Source organism: Psammomys obesus, unplaced genomic scaffold, assembly GCF_907164565.1.
Source record: "Psammomys obesus unplaced genomic scaffold, mPsaObe1.curated_primary_1811, whole genome shotgun sequence".
NCBI classification, from domain to species: domain Eukaryota; kingdom Metazoa; phylum Chordata; class Mammalia; order Rodentia; family Muridae; genus Psammomys; species Psammomys obesus.
The window spans coordinates 1870222-1880540 of record NW_026591918.1 but is presented as its reverse complement, the minus strand read 5'-3'; the positions used below and the strand labels follow the sequence as shown (position 1 = coordinate 1880540).

The window sequence follows — 10319 nt, the reverse complement described above, 5'->3', positions numbered from 1 at the left end:
CTCCTCCTCCTTCTCCTCCTCCTCCTCCTCCTCCTCCTCCTCCTTCTCCTCCTCCTCTTCCTCCTGTTCTCTTGGAGGCAATGAGCAGGTAGCCCAGGCTAGCCTTAAATCCCCAATCATCCTGCCTCAGTCTCCTGGGTGCTTGCAGGTTGGCACCACTAAGCCCAACCTCTCCTTTTTCCCTTTTCCAACAGAAACTACCATTTACCTAGGGGCTTCGGTACTGCCTCGATTCCATGGCCTCTTCAAAAATTGCCAAAGTACTTGAGCAGCATGGCTCTAGTCACGCTCTTGCCTGCTGAGGTCACACACCGGCACCCATGCACAGACAGAAATGCAGTCAGTGCTCAGCAAAGCTACCTACATATTTATGCTGCACGCATAGAACAGATTCTACTGACAGATCATGGTGTGGCATTCAGAGATTCCAGTGTCTGTAGTGTCTGAGAGAAAGCTGAGGAAGCAGCGAGAGGAGCTCCCCCACCCAGCCTCTGGAATTCACATTCCGACTCTTTCCATCTCACCCTTGCAATCTCCCCAGCAGGAGCGAAAATTAAAATATGAAAAACAGTGTCTTTTCAGAAGCCTTTCATTTTCTACTGTCCTGATGATATTATGGGGATGTGTTTCGTTTTCTTGCGTGTAAATATCTTTGAAATCACCACTGCTTCAAGTGACCCAGAAACCATTGCTGATGCAGCTCAGCAGGATCGTGAAAGAAAAAATGAGGCCCCTGGAAAGGATCATCAGAATGTTTGGCAATTCCAGCAGGGTCAATCCAAAAGGCTCAGGGCAGTGCCAGGACAGGGCCCAGCTCTGCCCCAGATGCAGGCTCACCTCCTGTGAGACACAAGCCCAAGAATCAGGCAGTGAATGATGACTGTACATAAGAAGTTTGATGGTGACCACAAGAAGTTTAATGAGTGACCACACAGCAAAGACGAATGCACTCCTAGCTCAGTGCCTGTGTGTCTGAATAACACTTGAAAAGGATTTTAGGCCAGGGAGTTCATTGTGTGAGACTCATTAACATCACTGGTAGGTATACTATACTCCTGGAGCAAAACAACCCACAGGGGTTATTCCAAGGCCTGGAAACCACAGAGAGTCCCCCGGAAGCTTCCTGTCTTCTTCCGCCCTTAACCTCCCAGAGAAAGCTGGCAGTGAAGGAAAGGTCTGCTTCATTCTGCTGGGAAAGCTACCATATAACCGGACAGTAAGACTCAGTAAACCACCTTGCCCCTACATAGCAAGTTCAAGTTGTCGAAAGAAAGGCGACCCCCACACACCTAACAAAAAGCCATCTGGGCTGTTTAGAGCACAAGTTTGAAGACTCTAGTGGCTGAACGGCTCTGGGTGGAGGTGGAGATGGTGGAATGAGAACCGGGTTTAGGAGAGGCCAATGCTAACCCGAGATCAGCTGCTCCTGATTGTCAACCAATGTCATGTTTGGAGCCTGGGAAAAATCACAGTGGGTGGCCACAGACGTTCAAACAGCCATTAGCTCTGGGGCATCCATTTCCCATAAACATACATGTAAGTTCACACGTGCAAGTGAAAATCTCCTGAAACACGCCTGAGTCTTGACTGCCACTGTTCAAACCACTGCCTCTACATCACCACCTCTCCAACACCGGGCTCTTTCTGCTCAAAGTCAGATGCACAGGCCTCTAGCACCAACAATGCCAAGGGGAGCCATGGACAAAAAAGGTCTGGCCTCACCTTGGATGTCCTTCATCAGAGTTCCCGTATCAGGCCCCCAGAATGAACTTGTTTGTACATGAAACTTGAAGAAAGAGCCTGAGCCACTTCCTCCCTTCTGTTCAGTGTTTTAGAAGCTGATGCCTAACACAAGGTCCTAAACAATGTTCCAGCAAAAGCGCTGCATGGCGAGGAACCAAGGGAACCAACCGCCAACATCTCAGACTTTCACGGATCTTCAGGGAGATGAGAAAATATTAGAGGATCCAACGTTTTGCTTACTACTTGTAAAACCACCTTGGAAACCAAGGCTGCCTGGATCGACCCGGAAGCCTCTCCTGATGTATCTCGTGCTCCCTCTCTGACACGCACATCCACTAATGCCGTGATGCCTCCCCCTTATGTGACCCACACAGTCTCCTTCTGTGTGTGTGATTTCCCCAGTGAAACTGGCATCACACGTACAATAGAGGCAGGTGTCAGGGAGCATTAAGGCACCATGTTCCAAACGCTATACACTGCAAAAACACCCAGCTCTTGCCCCTCTGGCCAAGTCCAGTTTGCTCTTATCGCTAGAATCATGGCACAGAGCAACAGTTAAGGTGTAACAATTAAGTCTGTGTTTGTTTCCCTCCGCAACTTGAGTGGAAGCTTCTTGAGATAAATTACTGCCAGGGCTCCACTTCCTGGCAAAGCACCCAGCTCTTAGGCAGGTGGGGAGCTTGTGTGGCCTAAAGAACCTCACCCAGACTTTCTTAAATTTCTTACTATGGATTCATCTCTTGGTACCATCCAAATGGTAATACCTAGTGTGTAGGGGGAGCCAGGAAATCGATTGGGCTTTACCCAGTAACCTAAAATGGTAAAACTGCGTTGCATGTTGGTATTTGGGTGGAAAAATCCAGGGACCCAAGGAGGCCCAGAGCCAGTTCCTGGGTCTCCACGTTGGCTCTGGGCTTCGAACTTCGGAGCAGAGCTCGAATCTTGACTGGCATACTAAGAGAGAGCACTTGCTCTACTTCTGAAAGTTGTGCTTTCTTTGGGAGAATCCTGCCTCGGGCAACTTCCACAGAAGCAAAAAACTAGCTCAGAGGAGCCGCCTGATTCGGCATCTTAATCTATGAGCAGGGGAATGAGTTCAGTCAGGCCTCAGGAAAAGTGATTAAGAGAGATGAAAGGGCCGGGCTAAAAGCTCAAGTAGTGATTATATTAATAGAAAACCCAAAGTTCCGAGCTCCCCATTTTCCTGGCAAATTAAGTGACGTGAGCACTTCCCAGATGACTGACCTCCCTTCCACTCCTCCTTATGGTTCTTTCTCTCCAAAATGACACCTCTGCACGGACTCTGGGAGCCCTCCCAGCCTCCAGTTTGCCCTGGCTGTTTATTCAGACATAAACGAGCCAAACTGACCGATGTGAAGTCTGTCCTGAGTTCGCTTTGAGGAGGAGGATTGTAACATAGTCTTGTAGCTGAATCCAGTCATCACCCACAGTAAACAAGCATATCCAACTCTCTCACAGCAGGGTGGGACCCATACCACCAGCCCCAGTTTGCAACTGTAACTTGCTGGGCTATTTCGGACCAATCCAAAGGTATCGACAACCCTACCTGAACAGCATACTATACAGAAGCCCCGTCTGTGTATTCACTTAATGAGTTCTTTTCACATGCATCAACTGAAGAAAAGGGACTAGTGAGATGGCTCAGAGGTTAAGGGCATTGGCTGTTCTTCCAGAGGACGTGGGTTCAAATCCCAGCCCCCACATGGCAGCTCACACCTGTATGTAAATTCAAGATCTGACGCTCTCACATAGACATACATGCAGGCAAAACACCAATGCACATAAAATAAAGGTAAATAAGTCTTAAAAAATTCTTCCTTTACTTGGGGAAATTAAGTCGGGTTTGCAGTTTCTAGAATACCCAAGCTAAAACACAAAAGGCAGTTCATGGCAGTCACACTTTTCCATTTGGCCCAGCCTCTTCCTCAGAGTTTTTAAAGGCAAAGGTGCAAAGGTCTTCACTGAGGATAAAAGTGCTAAGCCAGTTCCGCATAACGAGAGGCAAGTTCAGACCTGAAGGGTAAAACAGAGCCGTGCTGGATCATTAACCAGGGACTTCTGGGAAATGAACAATGCGGTTTGTCACCGTCATCATGAGAAGCTGAAGCTCAGAAATTAACTTGGTCGTGCTGCCTGATGGATCTCAAATTTGCACTCTACGAGTCCTCTACAGTCCTGCCTGCCGGGAGGAAGGAAGGAGCTTGGGGACAGTACCTTCCTTCTCTCTCCAGCTCAGCCCTTCTGTCCTCCCTGACAGCACCCACGCTGCCTCTCCCCACATCTGTCCTCGGGGCATGAGCATGCACCCCAGGTCATCTCTCCCCCACAAACGTACACACAGAGAAAGACGAGCCCAACGCTGGCCACACACACGCCCACACGCCACACGCCAAACATCTCACACTGCCTAGACCGTACACACCCATGCGCCGCACGTCCCACGCCCTCCGCACACTTAGTCACACCCCACGCAGCGCAGACCCATCAGACAGACCACTAACATCACACTGTCCATACGCCACACGCTCACATACCAGCTGCACCAGGCCACGCCACCTATGCCGCGCCACACCCCAAAGCGCCACACACCCACAGGCCACACGCTACGTGTACACACCACGCACACACGCTGCCCGAGCCACACGCAATCCGAACATCACATGACGCCTCAGAGCTCACTCGCCGCTCCCCGCCTCGCCGACCAGTTGCAGGCGCTCTATCCTCTCTGCTCCGGAATTGCCATATTGCCTCCTCGTTGCAACCTTCTTTATGCAGAACCAGGCCAGATTTACCATTCAAGATTCCACTCAACACCGACGCAGCTCAGTGACGTCCTCTCTACCTTGGCGGGAGCAACCTGCTGCTAATTCACACTGCCCCCAGCCAGCCGCTCCCGCATGTTTCCGTGACCACACCAGTGCTTCAGCACCTTCAGTGAACTAGTCAGACACTCGATACTGAAAGTGTCTAGCATGTACCAGACATTGGAAGACCTCTGTATTCCCACTGCGTGACACTGGGCCAGAGAAAGAGCAGGCAATCAGAAAGTGTTTGCTGAGTGAATAAATGAATGAAAAAACTACAAGTAATATCACACCCTCAAGAAAACCTCCTTTACAGCCAGGCATGGAGGCACACGCCCTTAAATCCCAGCACTTAGGAGGCAGAGGCAGGTGGATCTCCGTGAGTTTGAGGCCAGCCTTGTCTATAAAGTAAGTTCCAGGACAGTCAGGGCAGTTATACAGATTAACCATGCCTTAAAAAAAAGAAAAATGAGAGACAGAGAGAAAGAGAAAGAGAGAGAGAACCTCCTCTGCTGTTCTTTTTATTCCATTTGTGATCTAAAAAGTCAAGTGAGGGTAGAAAATAGGACACCCATCCTATGGGAACCCAAAGCCATAAAACCCACAGAACCAACATCTTTACCAACGTCCAGCCATTCTCGTTTCAAGCATTCCTACTTCAGATAATCCTGAAGTCCATGTTATTTAATTATAGGTAAGCAACAAGCCTTCTTTTTGACATTAACTTACTATAAACATCCATAATATGTCCCCCAAAAATGTGTGCAATTTGTGAGTTCAAAGCCTTTATGGGCCGGGCAAGGTGGCACGTGCCTGTAATCCCAGAACTTGGGGAGGCAGAGGCAGAAGGATCACTGTCAGCTTGAGGCAAGCCTGGTCTACAAAGCAAGTCCAGGACAGCTAAGAGTACACAGAGAAACCATTTCTCAAAAAAAAAAAAAAAAAAAAAAAAAAAAAAAAAGGATTATCTTGTAGATGTGGATTTATCATGTGCTTTCCACCAACAAACACAATTAAAGTACAAATGACAAACAGCCATGAGCAATACCAGAAACCATTGATACTGTTGCTATAAAGAAAGACCAGCAAAGAATCAATGTGCACCTGGACCAGCTCACACCGGGCTCTTATGTATGGGTCATGGGGGTCTGGAAACAAGCTGTTACTTACAGAAGGGACATGACCACGCTCCTTGACTAAGTCTGGGGTGAAGAGAGAGGCAAAACAGTCACACAAACACACAGGAAGTGCTTACAAGGAGAAAAGGTTTGTTTTGGCTCATTGCGTTGGAGGTTTTAGTCCCCACACAGTGGGTCTTGTTGTTTGGGGTCTGTGGTAGCGCATCACGGCAAAGCAAAAGCACTCAGCTCAAGGTCAGCAAGCCAAGTGGAAGAGCCGAGGCCCCACCACCCTCTCTCTGAAGGCCCCTTTTAGGGGTTCCACTGCCTTGCGGTATTTTGAAGCTGGAAATTAAGCCTTTAACACATAGACCTTCGGGACACTCCACAACAAAGCCATAGTAGAAACTGAGTCAAACGCTTCCTTTGGGTCTCTGATGGCCATGGACCAAAGGCCAAGAGGAAAGCAGTGACTCACTAAATTCTTCACCAGGCTAGAATGAGAACTTAGTGCTGAGGCGCATCCCACAGATCTTCAATGAGCCATGTTCACTGCGCAGCCCATTCAAAGTCAGTTGCATGGCAATGGGTTTCTTTATCAGAACGAAATAAAGTGTCAGATGCGAATTCGAGTCTCCAAGAACTAAAAGAAATGTGTGTATATTTTATTTGTTGATTACAAAATAAACAGCAAGGATGACTGGGGTGTGGGAAATGTAAGCCACTCGATGAATGAGCCACTCTTCACAGCCTACTTTCTGAGGCACACTAGAACAACTTGCAGGTTAATCACCTTGGGTGTAAACACTCCCCGTGGATACTGAACACCATCTTGTCTTAAAGAACATTTCCTTAGAAGCACCTTTCGCTATTTTGCTGCTGTCACCTGCAGACAGCAGTTACTGGTTTATGTTATTATGCAGGGATGGATATAGACTCAGTTAAGGGTGTCCACCTTAGCAGTCCCATGATTAGGGCTTTTGATCCAATTCTTGAGTCTAGAGTTAGAGTTTTTCTATCTTTCCTACATGCCATCTGGAGCCACTTTCCACTGGTGGCTTTAGAACCTTTACACCTCTTCTAAATATGTGACTATGTGGATTAGTGTTTAAAAAGTTTTAGGGGTCGTATGCACCTGGGGATATGACTCAGTCTGACAGACAGAGTGCTTACCTCACACACACAAGGCCCTGAGTTCAAGACCCAGTGCCACATTAGCCACTGTGATGACACTTCCTCTGGTCCTAGCTCTCAGGTAGAGCAGAAGTTTAAGGTGCCTACAAAGCAAGTTTGAGGCCAGGCTGTGCGACATGAGGTCCTGCATTAGAGAGAGAGGATTGTATCTAGGAAAACAGTGTGTTCCAAGAAAGCCAAGCTTTCTGTGTACTTTATACCATCTTCTCTACCAGCTAAGCAGATCATTTTGCCCCCTTCCTGGTCCTTGGCTAAATTCCAGATGAGCAGAGGAGTGCAACAGGTTCGGTATGACACATCTGTACACTTTCTAGGTTCTCCATCCTCCGGTGGTAAACCATCACATCACCTCCCTCAACAACTTGGCTACACAGCAAAATAAGTGCAAAAGGTTTCCATGTAGGAAAAATATTTAGATTGAAAGCTTAACCCATAAACTGGAAAATGGTTCCTGTCATATGTAATGGTTTCATATTTTATATTCCTATATCATTTAGCAGCACAAATTGGTAGGTGTTTCACGTAAATAAGTATTTTTAAGTTTAAGAGAGAAAAATTATCAAATGTGCCTCAAAAACAGACATAATTTTAATTTTTTGTTTGTTAAATTATAAGACGCTTAAATGAAGCCACTTCTATCATACATTAATTGCTTTGTTACTGATTTGACAGCTACTGTATTGAAAAAAAAGAAACAGTTTCCACTATTCAAAGAGAAGAAACGCTGCCCCAACATCTGAGTGGCATAAAGACAGATTACTGTTAGTTCAGCCAGTCCCTGGGCTTCCTGAAGGCAAGCACTGGACATGAGCGACTGCACTTAGACTCTGTGCATCCTACAAAAGGAAAAGTTTACATAACCCTGCTTGTCAAATCCAAGAAGGCCAGTTTAAGCAGGTGAAAAGCTAGGCTTTGACATTAAGGGCAGATGCAAGGCGAGCAGACCATCAGTTACCCAAGCCATGCTTCTACACCAGAGGAAGGAGGCGGCCTTCGGCTATTTATAAATGTGGCACTCAGGCTTCAACAAGGGGGCCCAGCCACTGTGCCCTTCTGAGTAGCTGGTCTGGCTGCCAGGCTGGAGCTCGGTGGAGTCCCCTCAGAATGACTCTCCATACTTGGCAGTGAGGATTTTTGGGATGCAGTCAGGAAAAGGCCTGAAGGATTTCTAGCTCCACTTCCACCCTGTGATTCTATATAAGGAAACCTCATTCTAGTGCTTTCAGCATCATAAGCGCTGTATCAGCCTGGAGGAATGAGGAAGCCACAGGCGCTCCTCTGCTGCCCTCAAGGCTCACTCACTTCAGCAGCCTCCAATCCCCACTGCCCTGGACTGGACCTTGTCAACAAACGGCAACGCAGCCCCGGGGAGCAGATCACTGCTAACACCGAACAGCTGGAAGAGGACCCTGCCTTCTTGGCTCTGCATAAACACTGGGGGCTCTGTTCACTCTCCTGCAGCAGCAAGAACCAACACATTCCCCTGCCCCCCCATCTCCGTGGCCAGACTTTCCCACCCCCCCCCCCCCCCCCCCGGCTCCAGCCTCCCCTTACTCGAGATATAATTCGAGTCTGTCACCACCCATAACGGCAGATGGCAAACCGCTGGACCTTCCGACTGTATTTACTTTCTGTAGTAGTAGCTGTGTCTGTAAATACTAAAAGGTTACTAAGAAACAATTCTGTTCTGTTCCTTACAGTTTCCTGAGGAAAGCCCCACGCCGTGGAGCCCAATCCACGCCTGCTCTTCCCACAAGATCCCTTACCGGTGCGGATGACGTCCTGACCAGTGAATGTAGCCTCAGCACGGCCACGCTGCAAATGTCATTTGACAGCTTATAGCGTCACCTACGTACTGTCGGGAGACGAATCTCTCAACCAGCGCTATCCGCGGGGGTTAGGGGAAACGAATAATAAAATTGCATTTTCAGGTGTTCTTACAGCCTGTCTGAGCTCGGCCCCTGGAGGGGGCAGTCCCGAGCTTCCTGGGTTCCTGCTGAAGGCCGGCGAGCCACGTTACCCGAAAGAAGCGGGAGGTAGAGGGGGTGGCAGAAAATCCAGACTCTACGTGACCTGACTTACTTATTTCCAAGGAAGGCGCAGGAGAGAGAAATCAACCTTTCGTGCTACCTACCGTAGCTACCGCACGGAAAGGACTAAGGAGTTCATGATGGGGGAAGCCCCACAGCGGACGGGACTGGGGGTGGGGGGGCGGGGGTCCGGGCAGAGGCTTGGAGCCCGGGCGGTGAGGACCGGGCCGCGCGGCGGAGGCCCGGGGGCGGGGCCGGCGGAGGCGGGGAGCGCGGAGCCCGCGCACTTACCCGGGCTGTTGGCCTCTCCCTCCAGGACGTGCAGCTCGGCGCAGTCGGCCAGCGAGTGCTCCAGGCAGAGCTGCAGGAAGCGGGCCTGGGTCTGGCTCACGCGCTTGAGCAGCGACAGCAGCGCCACGGTCTGCTCGCACTCGTTCCAGCCCTTAAACCAGCCCGCCAGCACCCCGACCTGGTCGCGAAACATCATGGTGCGGGGCCGCCTCTGCCTCCGGGGCCCCGCGGCGCCGCCGCCCGCCCCGAAGTTCGGCCTCCCGGCGCCGGCCGCTGCCAAGGTCTCCGGCGCCCGGGCGCTGCGGGTCCCGCCTCGCTCTCCTCGCTCGCTCTCCTCGCTCTCTCGGTTCAGTTAGGTCCGGCAGGCTCTGCCCCACTCCCCGGGGACGAGGACAGACAGCGGCGCGGAGGGGTTCCCTTTGTAGAAAGCGGCGAGCAGAAACGTAAATCCCCCCGGGGCGCGAACCGGGCGCAGACCGCTGCGTCCCCTTCCCTCGCGGCTCCAGGCTGGTGGCTTCCGGCGTCTCGGGGTCTCCTCCGCGCCGGGCGGCCGCTCGGACCCCTCACACCCGCCTTCCCCGGCGGCAGTCAGTGCTGGAAGGACAGAGAGAGCCGCAGTGAGGGCTCGGCCCGCGGAGGAGGGCGCCGGGGGGCCGGGCCGGGGTGTCCCGCGGGGCGGAGGCCCCTCGCTGGGCCGCGCGCTCGCCGGGCGCCGTGCCCCGCCGGGTGCGGGAGGAGCGCCGCGGCTTCCTGTTGCTGCGGCGCTGACCCGCGGGTGCTCCCGCGCCCCGCCCGGCCTGGCCTCCGGGGCCGCGTCGGCGACAGCCGGCTCCGGCAGCAGAGCCTCCCGCGCCCCAAACTTGCACTGCGGCTGCGGGGGGCGCGGGGCGGGGCGGGGGCTCGGCGCAGCGAGGCGGTGGCAGAGGCGGCCGGGGCTCCGGCCGCCGCCTCCTCCCCCTCCTCCCCCGCCTCCTCCCCGAGAAGCAGCGGCGCGGCTGCAGCTCCATCTACCGCGAAGCAGCCGCCCCACTGCCAGGCTCCCCTCTCGATTTAGGCCCTGAGCAGCCGCAGCGGCAGCTCGAGACAAAAATAAACTCTCGCTAGCCGAGCTCGGCGCG

At 51.7% G+C, this 10319-nt stretch overlaps 1 protein-coding gene across 3 annotated transcripts in view; it reads right to left on the bottom strand.

Annotated features, from left to right (window-relative positions):
• Samd4a (sterile alpha motif domain containing 4A) overlaps window positions 1-10319 on the bottom strand; it is a 207928-nt gene that overhangs the window by 194811 nt on the left and 2798 nt on the right. The window contains exon 2 of one of the 3 annotated variants that reach the window (XM_055612354.1): window positions 9202-9795. In XM_055612354.1, the coding sequence (XP_055468329.1) occupies window positions 9202-9397 (196 nt within the window). In that variant the 5' untranslated portion in view covers window positions 9398-9795. Of the gene's footprint in view, window positions 1-9201; window positions 9984-10319 lie in introns of those variants that run through there. The other 2 variants (XM_055612353.1, XM_055612355.1) reach the window with 2 other exon arrangements.